This window comes from Polypterus senegalus, chromosome 9 (assembly GCF_016835505.1).
Source record: "Polypterus senegalus isolate Bchr_013 chromosome 9, ASM1683550v1, whole genome shotgun sequence".
Classification (NCBI taxonomy): Eukaryota; Metazoa; Chordata; class Cladistia; order Polypteriformes; family Polypteridae; genus Polypterus; species Polypterus senegalus.
Window position 1 is genome coordinate 174,296,782 of NC_053162.1, and position 14,102 is coordinate 174,310,883.

At 40.9% G+C, this 14,102-nt stretch overlaps 1 protein-coding gene across 1 annotated transcript in view; it reads right to left on the minus strand.

Moving 5' to 3' along the window:
• Positions 1-12,371, minus strand: part of ak8 (adenylate kinase 8) — a 163,400-nt gene extending 151,029 nt beyond the window's left edge. The window contains exons 1-3 of the mRNA XM_039764300.1: positions 12,275-12,371; positions 12,004-12,087; positions 5,691-5,775 (exon numbers count right to left, since the gene is read on the minus strand). Coding sequence (XP_039620234.1) covers positions 5,691-5,775; positions 12,004-12,087 — 169 coding nt within the window. The 5' untranslated portion in view covers positions 12,275-12,371. The remainder of the gene's footprint in view (positions 1-5,690; positions 5,776-12,003; positions 12,088-12,274) is intronic.
• Between the last annotated feature and the right edge of the window lie 1,731 nt (positions 12,372-14,102).

Genomic DNA, 14,102 nt, shown 5'->3' on the forward strand with positions numbered 1-14,102 from the left:
ACTTGTGTTTCTGAGTGGATGAGTAGCAATTTTCTCAAGCTAAATAAAGAAAAAACTGAAATTTTAGTGATTGGCAATAATGGATATAATGAGGTTATTAGAAATAAACTTGATGGATTAGGATTAAACGTCAAGACGGAGGTAAAGAATTTAGGAGTAACTGTTGACTCTGACCTGAATTTTAAATCGCATATTCATCAAATCACTAGGACAGCATTATTTTCACTTAAGAAGTATAGCAAAAGTTAGACCTCTTATAACATTGAAAGATGCTGAGAAATTAATTCACGCTTTTGTTTTAAAACGACTAGATTACTGTAACGCACTCCTCTCAGGACTACCCAAAAAAAGACATAAATCGATTGCAACGAATGCAGAATGCAGCTGCTAGAATCCTAACTAGGAAAAGCAAATTCTGATGTCACTACAAAGATTACCTGTGTCATTTAGAACTGATTTTAAAATCCTGCTTATGGATAACAAAGCCTTAAATAATCTCGCTCCATCTTATATATCAGAGTGTCCGACACCTTATATTCCAAATCGTAACCTTAGATCTTCAAATGAGTGTCTGCTTAGAATTCCAAGAGCAAAACTTAAAAGAAGTGGTGAGGCGGGCGGCCTTCTGCTGTTCTGCACCTAAAATCTGGAATAGCCTGCCAATAGGAATTCGCCAGGCTGATACGGTGGAGCAAAAAAAAAACACTGCTAAAAACACATTACGTTAACATGGCTTTCTCATAACTTCATTTTAATTTAATCCTGATGCTCTGCTTATTCAATTAATTATCATTACTATTCATGGTGGCTCCAAAATCCGTACTGACCCCTACTCTGTCTTCTGTTCCTTTTCCGGTTTTCTTTCCTAATCAAAGCACCGTGATGTCCCTACATTGATGGATTAAAAGCCAGAAGTCCACGTGACCGTCATCATCAAGTCCTAAAATGAGAATCCTGAATACCATGCGGACTGATCATTTATGTTAGGTTGAATGCCTAAACGGGGCTTGGTGGTCTCGTGGCCTGGAACCCCTGCAGATTTTATTTTTTCTCTCCAGCCATCTGGAGTTTTTTTTTTGTTTTTTCTGTCCTCCCTGGTCATTGGACCTTACTCTTATTCTATGTTAATTAGTGTTCTCTGATTTTAATTCTTACTTTGTCTTTTTTCTCTTTCTTCATCATGTAAAGCACTTTGAGCTCCATTATTGTATGAAAATGTGCTCTGGAAATACATGTTGTTCTTGTTGTTTGGTCACAGGGGGGGCGTCCCCAGAACCGAGTTTGGGAGCCACCAATTGTAAACGTTCTTCCTATTAAAGTCTCTGAAACTGACAACTCATAATTAACCATTAAAGGAAAGAAATGCCAATCACATCTTTAAAAAAATAATAATAATAATAAAATACTTTTTTATGCCTACAAAACTGTTTTTGCATAGCATGGATGAAGTTCCAAGTGCACCGAGTAAAATGTTCCCATTTCAGTTTTGTAAAGTTTGTCAGAGATTTCCAGCTTGACATGTGAATCTTGCTGGACTCTTCTGGATCAGAGTTCACATTGCAGGAATGTCAAAAGGCTCGGAAGAGATAAGACAGAATAACAGATTGAGAAATGCTCTTGGGGTCAAGTGTTTTGCAGAAACTTAATCTTAAAAAAAAAAAAAAAAAACACAAGCCTACCCAACAAAAAAATAAAAGTTTGAGATGTTTTGTTTAAATTTATTTAAGTACCTCTCACAATTGGACCTTAGGGATTGGGGGTTTAACCAAATAAATGAAAAAGACAACTCATTTATAATTTAGAACAATAATGCCCCCTTGTGTTAGACACACCAAAATGCATTCGTTTTCAATTTTTGTGCTTTTTTTTCCTGCAGGCAAAAAAAAAAAAAACTCTTTTAACAATCCAACCAACACAAAACAATTTCTGCACCAGCACTGGCACGTCATCGAGCAGCCACCCACGTAGTTTTAGCAGCAGGACGTCTCGACTTCAGAACTTGCTGCCTGCTTAATATTTTTATTAATGGGCTGTTATTCCAGGCAAAAGAGCAGATGTGATCATTTTCTAAAAAAAAACAAAAATAGGGAGAAATTGCTCGATTCTATCTGTTGAAAAAGAGTGACTCTGGAATTAAGGGGACGAACAACAATGGGAGCAAATCTAAGCTTCTGCATGGACGGTGTATTGGGCCTTGGTGGGCTCATTCACACTTGTGTTCTGTGTTGTATTTAACCCATTTTGTGATACCTGTTGCAAGCCCGGCCTACCTGGAAGGGGGTCTCTCTCTCTCTCATTCAATATTCTTCCTCAAGATTTGTTTGATTTTTAATTTTTTATTGTTTTCTTAGAGAGTCAAGGCTGGGCTTTAGGAATGTCGAAAAACAGGGCCTGTTAAAGACCGCTGAGGCATTCCTTGTGTGATTTTGGGCTATATAACAAACTAGCTGTCCCCCGCGGCTCTGGCCATGTAGTAGTGAAACAGGACAGTGAGGAGGGCCCCGCCTGCCTCCCCACTCCTGACAACACGTTTCCCCTCCCCTCGGCCCGCAGCCTCTGTCTCTCGGATTAGCGCAAATGTATCACCCATACAAGTGAACTCCAATTCTTAGCATGATGAGAGAAGTCACAAAATCAACCGGAATGTTCAAGCAAATTATAGAAAAGAAAAAACAACCCGTTTTAAATCGGTTACGTAGTTCTCTCGTTCGCTACGAAAGCGGATGTAAGGTACATGCTCCGAAGATGGTGCGTGAGTGAGGAGGGTCCCACCCACTTCCCTCAGTCCGTACCGTTTCTCTCAGATTCATGCAAATAAATCGGTACCGCAAGTGAACTATGATACTTAGTGCAATGAGAGAAGTCACAAAATCAATCGGAATGTTCAAGAAAATTCTAGAAAATCCATTTAGTTCCCTCGTGAAAAGCGGACAGACATACAGACGTTGGATTTTATATATACAGTGCAGGCCAAAAGTTCATCTTCATGACCATTTACATTGGTAGATTCTCACTGAAGGCATCAAAACTATGAATGAACACACATGGAGTTATGTACTTAACAAAAAAAGGTGAAATAACTGAAAACATGTTTTATATTCTAGTTTCTTCAAAATAGCCACCCTTTGCTCTGATTACTGCTTTGCACACTCTTGCCATTCTCTCGATGAGCTTCAACAGGTAGTCACCTGAAATGGTTGTCACTTCACAGATGTGCCTTATCAGGGTTGTTTAGTGGAATTTCTTGCTTTATCAATGGGGTTGGGACCAGCAGTTGTGTTGTGCAGAAGTCAGGTTAGTTGAATGATCATTTATTTTTCAACAGGACAATGACCCCAAACACACCTCCAGGCTGTGTAAGGGCTATTTGACCAAGAAGGAGAGTGATGGAGTGCTGCGGCAGATGACCTGGCCTCCACAGTCACCGGACCTGAACCCAATCGAGATGGTTTGGGGTGAGCTGGACCGCAGAGTGAAGGCAAAGGGGCCAACAAGTGCTAAACACCTCTGGGAACTCCTTCAAGACTGTTGGAAAACCATTTCAGGTGACTACCTGTTGAAGCTCATCGAGAGAATTCCAAGAGTGTGCAAAGCAGTAATCCGAGCAAAGGGTGGCTATTTTGAAGAAACTAGAATATAAAGCAGGTTTTCAGCTATTTCACCTTTTTTTGTTTAGTACATAACTCCATGTGTGTTCATTCTTAGTTTTCAGTGAGAATCTACCAATGTAAATGGTCATGAAAGTAAAGAAAACACATTGAATGAGGAGGTGTGGCCAAACTTTTGGCCTGTACTGTATATACACACACACACACACACTCACACATATGTACATATACATGTGACCCGTCATTTGTGCGATAGACATATGTGCACCGACAAAATAGCGCTGATTAAAATGTGCCGTCAAAATCACGGCGCTCATTTGTCGGTCGTGGTTTTGTCAGGGTGCATATGTCTATCATGCTTTTGTCGGTGAACCCATATACATACACACACATATTATATATATATATATATATACATATATATACATATACACACATATACATATATATATATACACATATACATACCGTACATACATAAATACATATATATATATACACACACACACACACACAGTGTGTGCATAGGGGTCGGCTCAGGTTGGTTGGTTTTGTAGACAAAGCCAGAGAGACAAGATTGCGTTGGTTTGGACATGTGCAGAGGAGAGATGCTGGGTATATTGGGAGAAGGATGCTAAGGATAGAGCTGCCAGGGAAGAGGAGAAGAGGAAGGCCCAAGAGAAGGTTTATGGATGTGGTGAGAGGGGACATGCAGGTGATGGGGGTGACAGAACTAGACGATGAGGACAGAAAGATATGGAAAAGGGGTCACCACAGTGGGTCATCTAATGGGAGCAGATGAAGAAAGACAAAGAAGAAGACTGGGAAACTCCCTACTCTTTACAAAGGATGCCCAGAGATCTTTTATGATCACTGAGAGTCAGGACCTCTGTTTCACGTCCTGGGGCATTTGGATCCACATTCATACCACAGGGTGACTTCCCCCTGCTGGCCTCACCAACAACTCTTCCAGCAGCAAGCCAAGTTTCTCTTGGTGGTCTCCCATCCAAGTAATGGTCAAGCCTGAAACGCGCTTAGCTGCAAGTGGATGACCTCTTCTGAAGTGTACAGCTGCTGGCTATATAACTCAAATATAAAAAGCAATTGAGGAAATATCTGCTAACATGGCTGAAAACAATGGCCACAGAATGTCATTTTGCTTTTTTTTTAATGAATGATTGAAGTATACTTTTTCACATTATCGTTTTCTCACACGTGTACAGCAGATGTCCTCTGATTTACTAGTGGCTGTAATTTCAAGAGTGGTTATCAGAATGGACACATAAATTGGATATGGCCTGTGTGGATTAATGTACGCCTCGTGTTTATACCACGGCAACAGGCAGATTTAACAGAAGTACCGGGAGTTGTGTTTTTACGTTGACCATCTAAGTCAAGCCTAGATGAGGGGAAGGCCATTCATGTGATTGTAGGTTTTAATAAACAGACACATCTGGAATTCAGCTGGGATTGCCAAGGAAGGCCAATCCAGGCAGCGAGGTCCAGAATGTTCAACAGCACACCCGACGGGCTCTCTCGACATGGGAGATGAGTTTTCATGTGTTAAAATCATTCCACCCAAACCTGAATTCATTGGTGAAAAGGAAATAAAACAAAAGGACATTAAAACGCATGTGGAGAAGTCGCCAGGGTTGCTTTTGCAGAAGAGCCACAGACAAAGAGAGTGCAAGTGTGAAACGTAACAAAACCAAAGTGCATTTTGTCATTTGTAGCAAACACAAGTTGCGAGGCACCCACACCTCATTCAGCTCACCTACAAGTAGATCAGCTTCAGAAACACCACGCGCATAACAACAGCCACACTCATTCATTCAGTCAGATCAGGCCAGTCATATATTTATGCAGGATAGGAAAAGCTCAAGGACTATTAGAGCAAAATGGCTGATGTATGAACTTGTGTGTTGTCATCCTGTGTTAAGCTGTACAAACATATTCCAAAAAGAGACCTCAGGCATCATCTCAAAAACGGTCACAAACAATTCAGTTGGGTCCACGATGTTGCTATTCACTTTACAGTAATCTGAACAATGCACTCTCTTTATAGAATTAAATGAAACTGACCTTCAAAGTTGCCTCGTTTCAGCAGATCAAGGAGATATTCAACAGGATCTTGCGGCTTATCCACCAAAAGTCGACTCAGAATAGTCTGACAAGAAAAATCGAAGCATACGTGTAAATTACTCAGCTTTTCTGTCTTCATCACCTGTGCTGTTATTTTACATAACACGTTATGGAGAAATTTCTTTTGCTATGTATTCTAAAGCGCCATTCAGCAAGAAGAACGAACAAATCTGGGCTTACCAACCGCCATTCGTAAAACAAGCAAATTTTCTGTACAACTTGTGCCTGAGGGGCTGGCACGGTGGCGCAGTGGGTAGCGCCGCTGTCTCGCAGTAAGGAGACAAGGGATCGCTTCCTGGGTCTTCCCTGCGTGGAGTTTGCATGTTCTCCCCGTGTCTGCGTGGGTTTCCTCCCACAGTCCAAAGACATGCATGTTAGGTGCATTGGCGATTCTAAATTGGCCCTAGTGTGTGCTTGGTGTGCGAGTGTGTGTGTGCTGGCATCCTGTGCTCCAGCAGACCCCCCATGACCCTGTATTTAGGATAGAGCGGGTTGGACAATGACTGACTGACTTATGCCTGAATCAGCTTGGATTAAACCTTTCATTATTTTAATCTTCACACGTGACAGGGTAAGTACCCCCCTGCTGGAAGAGGTGTTGGTGTGGTCTGAATGTGGGTTTCAATGCCCTAGTGTGGTGATAGGGACACCGTGTACTGTAAAAATGGTGCCGACTCTCAGTGGTCATAAAAGACCCCTAGGCATCCCTCATAAAGACTGATGTGTATCCTGATGTCCAGGCTAAACTGCCCACCACGGCCTAGTCGTTCTGGCCCCCTAATTATGCCCTGTCTCTAAATTGGCTCTCTCACCACTTTACCACCTAATAGCTAATGTGTGGTGAGCGTACCAACACAAAATGACTGCCGTCATGTCATCCAGGTGGACGCTGCACATTAGTGGTGGTTGAAGTGGCTCCCCTCTCACCATGTAAAGCGCTTTGGAGTAGTGAGCAAGGCACTATATAAATATAAAAAATGATTATTAGTGAATAGGCATATGCTCAATGATGCCCATTTCTGGGTACCAATGATCTGAATGTTTGAAACAGCACTACTGATATGGCTGCCTGAGAATGTGAATTTCAGATCCTCAAGCACAGAATTAGCAAAGCTGCCGCTTCAGGATAAGCGCACTCTCAAGTTCAAAAACAATACAATGAGCTGCTGCTGTTGAGGTTGTATATTTTTATTTGTATCTGTTTCTACTATTTTATATGGGGAAACACCTTAGAATGAAATAAATACATTTTTCAAAATATATATACTCAGCAAAAAAAAGAAACATCCTCTGACTTTCAACTGTTTTTACTTTCAGTAAACTTAATGTTTAAATATTTGTATGAACACTAAAAGAGTCAACACCATAAGACATAAACTAAAAATGTTTCACAATGTGTCCCTGAATGAAGGGAGGCTCAACATCAAAAGTACCAGTCAGTCTCTGGTGTGGCCACCAGCTGCTTGAAGTACTGCAGTGCATCTCCTCCTCATGGACTGGACCAGATTTGTCAGTTCTTGCTGTGAGATGTTACCCCACTCTTCCACCAAGGCACCTGCAAGTTCCTGGACATTTCTGGGGGGGAATGGCCCTAGCCCTCACCCTGCGATCCAACAGGTCCCAGATGTGCTCAATTCCTTCGACTATAAACATGAATCCGTCCATCACCCCTGGTGAGACAAAACCGGGACTCATCAGTGAAGAGCACTTTTTGCCACTCCTGTCTGGTCCAGCGAAGGTGGGTTTGTGCCCATCGGCGGCGTTGTTGCTGGTGATGTCTGGTAAGGACCTGCCTTACAACAGGCCTACAAGCCCTCAGTCCAGCCTCTCTCAGCCTATTGCGGACAGTCTGAGCACTGATGGAGGGATTGTGTGTTCCTGGTGTGACTCGGGCAGTTGTTGTGGCCATCCTGTACCTGTCACGCAGGTGTGATATTCGGATGTACCGATCCTGTGCAGGTGTTGTTACACGTGGTCTTCCACTGCGAGGATGATCAGCTGTCCTTCCTGTCTCCCTGTAGCGCTGTCTTAGGCGTCTCACAGTGCGGACATGGCAATTTATTGCCCTAGCCACATCAGCAGTCCTCATGCCTCCCTGCAGCATGCCTAATGCACGTTCACGCAGATGAGCAGGGACCCTGGGCATCTTTCACAGTCGGTAGACAAGTCTCTTTAGTGTCCTGCGTTTTTAGAGCTGTGACCTTAAATGGCTACTTTCTGTAAGCTGTTAAGGTCTTAACGACCATTCCACAGGTGCATGTTAATTAATTGATTAGGGTTAATTGAACATGCATGGAAAACATTGTTTAAACCCTTTACAATGAAGATCTGTAAAGTTATTTGGATTTTTAAAACATTATTGTTGAAATACACAGTCCTGAAAAAGGGACGTTTCTTTTTTTGCTGAGTATATAAACAAATGTAATTAAAGAGAATGAAAAGGTGCTACTGTATGTTAAAAACCACGGACAGCAAAAAGTCATTTTTTAATGTCTTAAAAATGTTATGTATTGTGTTCACTCTGTGAAACGTGCAATATAAATTACCATTTTTAATTACAAGAAAGTAATATAGTATTAAATCAATAAAACTTAACACTCCACCTAATAACTTCAAAATGTAACAAAACAAGAATTCAACCCCCACCCAAGATAAAGGCCCAAGGGTATACAGTGTGGTCTATACCCAGCTTGCCATCCCGGCCAATACCCCCACGCCACCAGATGGAGCCCTCCCTGCAGCATGAAGGTGTCCCGAAGACCAGCAGGGAATCCTGGACAATGGAGTTTTCATCCACAGCTATGCTGGATACCCTAGGGGCCGCTAGATGCAACTGCAGGGAGGAGCAAAGAATATTATTTGCCCTACGCCCCGGAAGTACGTCCGAGTCACATGGACAAGGGGAATGACGTGCTTCTGGGGTGAAGAAAAAGAAGAGTTTTGATCTGACCCGGAAGTGCTAAGAAGTCACATGGACGGAGGGTTCAGAAGCACTTCCGAGTCACGGACTATAAGAGGACTGTGGCAGCTCAAAGACGGCGAGCTGAGTTGGGTGGTAGGAGGGCAACGCATCTGGGAGTGGAGGATTGATTATTGATTTATTATTGTGATTTGTTTAATGAATATTTGTGCACTGTTGATAATAAATATAGTCTACTTTTGGACTTTTACTTGGTGTCTGGAGTCTTGGACAGGGGTTCAAGGGTGCGATAGCGCCCCATCTGCCACAACAGTAAGTGAAAATAAATACAAAATATATAAAAAAGGGAAATATTTTAATTACTTTTTTTTCCTAAATGACATCTTAAGCACATGTATGATTGACTGCAAGAAAATAAAAGTGTGTAATCAGAATAAAGGACATGAAATAAAAAAAGAATTAGCCTTCCATTATAAAGCAGTAGAATTTAAACCAACAGTTTGCTGTCTTTAAGTCACGGCCCCTGGTCCAGAGAACAGAGGCAGAATTAACAGCCACCCACTCGGGTCCAAGTCAAGCCTTGTGCTTACTGGTTATGCCATCCATGATCTTCTGTTCATTTTGAGGTCTGAAAAATGAAAGTACGTCTTATGAGAAGGAAGGATTCAGGAGTCGTAGAGGACAACTGGCAGACGGTGTTCAGAAGTCATTAAGAAGGCTAACAGACTGTCGGGTTATATAGCGCCTTGATGTGTGGAGCGCAAGTCACAGGAGGTTCTGCTCAGCTTTATAACACACTGGTGAGGCTTCATCTGGAGTCCTGGGTGCAGTTTGGGTCTCCAGGCTACAAAAAGGACAGAGCAGCACTAGAGAAGGTCCAGAGAAGAGCGACTGGGCCGAGTCCAGGGCTACAGGGGATGAGTTATGAGGAAAGATTAAAAGAGCTGAGCCTTTACAGTTTAAGAAAAAGAAGATTAACAGGAGACCTGTTTGAAAACATTGGGACACAGCTGGAAACTTGTTAGGGTGAATCCCACACAAACATTAGGAAGTTTTTGTTTACAAAGAGAACCACAGACACGTGGACTAAGTGACCAAGTAGTGTGGCAGACAGTAGGACTTTGGTAGCACTGCCAACCGTCCTTACTTTTAATGCGCCATGGACTGTCCGGGAGGACAAAATTATGCAATTTTGAAGATGTCCAGAATTTTGGTTCCCAAAATGAGAAAATCTCCATATCCTTATCGTTGGTAAAAATTAAAAGCCAATCAGCATTTGCACATGTAGTGTGCACACTTTTTTCCACAGAATCTTCATTTCCATTCCAGTAGTAAACAACACAGATAATGACAAGAATAGTCAGAGTGTGCCCATCTTTTGAATTCTTCTTGGCAAGTAGACAGTTCATTATAGATGATGTTCCTTTCCTTAATTATTAGTAATCCTAATTCACCTTAACCAAGTGAATTTATTCAAAATCGAAATTACAAATTTCACATTTTATAGGCGACATCTTATTTTCGATTCTTAACGAAGAAATTTCAGACATCCAGGTACAGTCCGTCATATTTAAGTTCAAGTAAGTACTGCTTTGCAATATTTTAATAGAAAATACTGTTATTACCACCTGTTGTTCCAAAATGGGTTTAGCATTGTAAATGAATGAGTCAACTATTAAAAGTTTCATTTAATTAAAAATAAATAAATAAACGCATTTATTCTGTCATATAGATTCAATACCTTTTTAGTTATCAGTTGATCGAGTAATAAGTCACTTCAAGTAATTTAATATTTTCATAATAATAGGTTACATTTATTGAGCGCCTTTCACAAACCCAAGGTCGCTTTACATCCAGAGTAAAAAATAAATAAATAAAAAATAATTCATTCATTTATATAAATTCACGAATACCCATTATGCCGAAAAGAAAGTGCAAGTTCACAGACCACTTGAACCACAGATATTCATGTTTTCGATTCAGTTAAGGAGCTAAAGCTCCCAGGATTCAATTTCAGTAGCATGCAATGTAAAGATTTCTATTCTTATTTATTCAAGAACCCAGGCAAAAAAGCTTCAGTGGAAAAATATAAAAGAATGAAGATAAATGCAAATAAACTAAACTGAAAAGAGGAAAATAATTTTTATTTTACTAGAAGTGAATTTACCATGTGTATCATTTTTTTGAAAAAAAAAACTATCCAAATAACAATGGAAAGAATGAAGTCTGTTCATTTAAGAGACTTGACATATTCAAAATGTTTAATGGCTTATTAGTTTGCCAGTGGCTGTGATTATGGCCATCATTTCAAAATTATAGTGATAAACTGCTACTAAAGGTTTATATCATTTTTAAAAACCATAAGACAGTATAAAGGGCACATTATGGTTTCTTGGGGAAAGATATCCTCAAAAGAACTAATTTTTCAACCCAAATGTCCTCATTTCCATAGAAAGGGAGTTGGGCAGCCCTAACTTTGGGGACTTTTAAAACTCCGCTTGATGCTATTCTGGAGCAATTAAGTGGATAGGACTGATGAACTCTGTTAGACTTAATGGCCTTTCCTGTCAAACTCTTTCTAATGTTCTAACATCCTAACATTCATTGTTGTACCAGATACAAATTTGTGTCCTTGAGCAATTGTATCCCCTTCTGACAAAAACAATAAAATTGGATTCGGTTTTTTACTTCAGAAATAACAGGCCATTACCATTCTTCTGTCATTTTCTAACCTGCTTTATGCAAACCAGGGCTGCAGAGGTCCTGGAGTCCATCCCAGCCAGCATAGGGCACAAGGCGGGAACACAACCCGACCAGGTCACCAGTCCATTGCAGTGTGACCACTTATACACATACCAAAACACACACTGGGGCCACTTAAGCATGTCACCTAGCCCGCATGTCACTGGACAATGGGGGGAAACCAACACTGACATGGGGAGAACAAGCAAACTCCACATGGGGACACAAACCCTGGTCTCCATTACCAATGCTGTACAAATCAGCAGATTTTAAAGAGGAAAGAAAAAAAATTTAAAAAAGAGAAACAGAGAAAGAAAAGAAATACAGAACTAACTTCACAGAATAAAAAAACGGGTGTAAAAAAGTTTTACATTTCTATTGCTATCGCTGGTCGGGCTCTCCCTCGAGGTTTTAACTGTTTATCTATTAATTCTGTACTCTTGTTTCTTGTGCTCTTTAATCAAATTACGAAATGCATCGTTATTTCAGATTCCGCCTTACATGTCCTGACATTACAACAAAAAAAAAAAACTGTCTCTAGGAAATGAATGGGCATTTCATTCTGACCGCTTTATGAAACGAGTCACATACCTGCATTAGGTCAAATATTCCATGTTTTTCGGCGTACGTTCCCATTTCAGGGGGAATTCGAAGTGGTCTTGCAGTTTGGTCCATCTGTTGATGAAGCAGAAAAACGGACAGGCTGTTAGTGTTCTCTGGTGTAGGTAATGCTTAGCACCAAGGTGTACACCTTATAGACGACGTCATTTCAAAACTACCGTTAATATTGTGCTTTATAAAAGCCTGAAGAGGATTTCCATAACTTTAACAGCTATTAAATCTGTCATTCATCGATACATACTTCAATATGCTGCAAATGATCTCCGCCAACTTCCAAATACTAATATGGCATGACTTCAACAACAGAGTTTTGAAAGCGCAAGCTCGGCCAAACAACCTGTTGCTAGGTGATTCGAACGTCAAAGCTAAGCGCCAGTCACGAAGCAATTAGTTGATGACGTCTTTATGGTGCGTCGACCTCCCCTTGTATTAGCTATGCAGCTAATAGCTGAGCTGGCGCGTATAAATCGTACCCAGTGTTTGTAACTGGTAGTAATCTGCTGTACAACGTGAATAAAAACGGTGTGTAACTAGGTGGTCGTTGGTGGAGGGAACGGTATAGATAGTGATAATTCGTACTTTAATCTCCGTTTTTGTATTACATGCGAACGAGGTCGGCTTTGAATTTGAAGTTTGTTTTAAATGTTAACGTTAAGTATGCGGATTAGGACATGTCCATAAGAAATGATTGCTTGTTAAGGAATAGTTTTTTATTATTTTTTTTTATTCACAATATTTAAGTAAGATGTTTCGATGTGAAATAGTGTGAGCAGATTTACTGCCTGGATTTGTATTCGAATACATTTTGAACGTAATTGCATACAAGTCTGTAGAACATATACACGAGATAGTAAATATATTTTCGGTGTAGGCTTATGTTTCTAACAAGTTAAAAATTTTATCCAGAGCTTCTGACTCACCTCACCGTGAGTTATAACAAGAAGGAAGAGCGAGTGTAGCTCGGTGTTTATCTTCGTTTATTTATTGCATATTTAGGTACTTGTGTACTAAACGGACGGTTGTAGAGATGGGCTAGTACCCTGTTCTATTATCGTGACGCAAATCGGATTTTCGTTTTAAAGTACCCATATTTATTTATTTTACTTCTCATAATGGTGACACTTGGGATGTTTCTGCTATTTTGATGAACATCTGAATAAACCCTCAGTTAAATCAAAGGATTGTTGTGTTCCTGATTCCTGGACGGAGCCACAATGGTGACATGCAGCGGACATAAAGCAATGCAGCGTTAGGGCCGCTCACCAGACTAGGTTTGTTTTTTAGATATAAATAAGCCTGTCATAGAAGAACAGCACTAAAACTTTTATCTTTGCCTAATATTTATTCATTATAATTTTAACCTGATGTTTTTTCTTCTCTTGTAACTATTTCTTTGATATCTTGTAAAGCGCTTTAAGCTACAAATGGTGTTGTAGTAGAGAAGCTGAACTTTTAAGGGAACAATAAACTCCAGAAGTTGACAGCTGGAACTGAAAAACCATCTTCTACAAGGTAACTAGAATTTCAAAGTCCCAAACCAGAACACTTCTCTCTTAAAAACGGGGAGTGGTCTGCCCTACAGATATGGGGATGGATATTTGAGGAGGGGCGGCGCAGTGGGTAGCGCTGCTGCCTCTTAGGAGACCTGGGTTCACTTCCCGGGTCCTCCCTGCGTGGAGTCTGCATGTTCTCCCCGTGTCTGCGTGGGTTTCCTCCCACAGTCCAAAGACATCCAGGTTAGGTGCACTGGCGATACTAAATTGGGGTGTGTGCCCTGCAGTGGGCTGGCACCCTGCCTGGGGTTTGTTTCCTGCCTTGCACCCTGTGTTGGCTGGGATTGGCACTCCTGACCCTGTAGTTAGGATTGGATGATGAATGGATATTTGAGGAGTAACCCACAAGACAATGATTATAATTTTTATATTACTAGGGGTCTTCGCCCCCGCCAGCGCTACGTGCCATTGTGAAGAGAGGGGCTGAATGCACCCCAAGGAGATGTGGTCGCTGTTCCAAAACCCCCTCTTTAAACGGTGATACAATGGGGAACAAACAGTTTTTTTTTTGTTTTT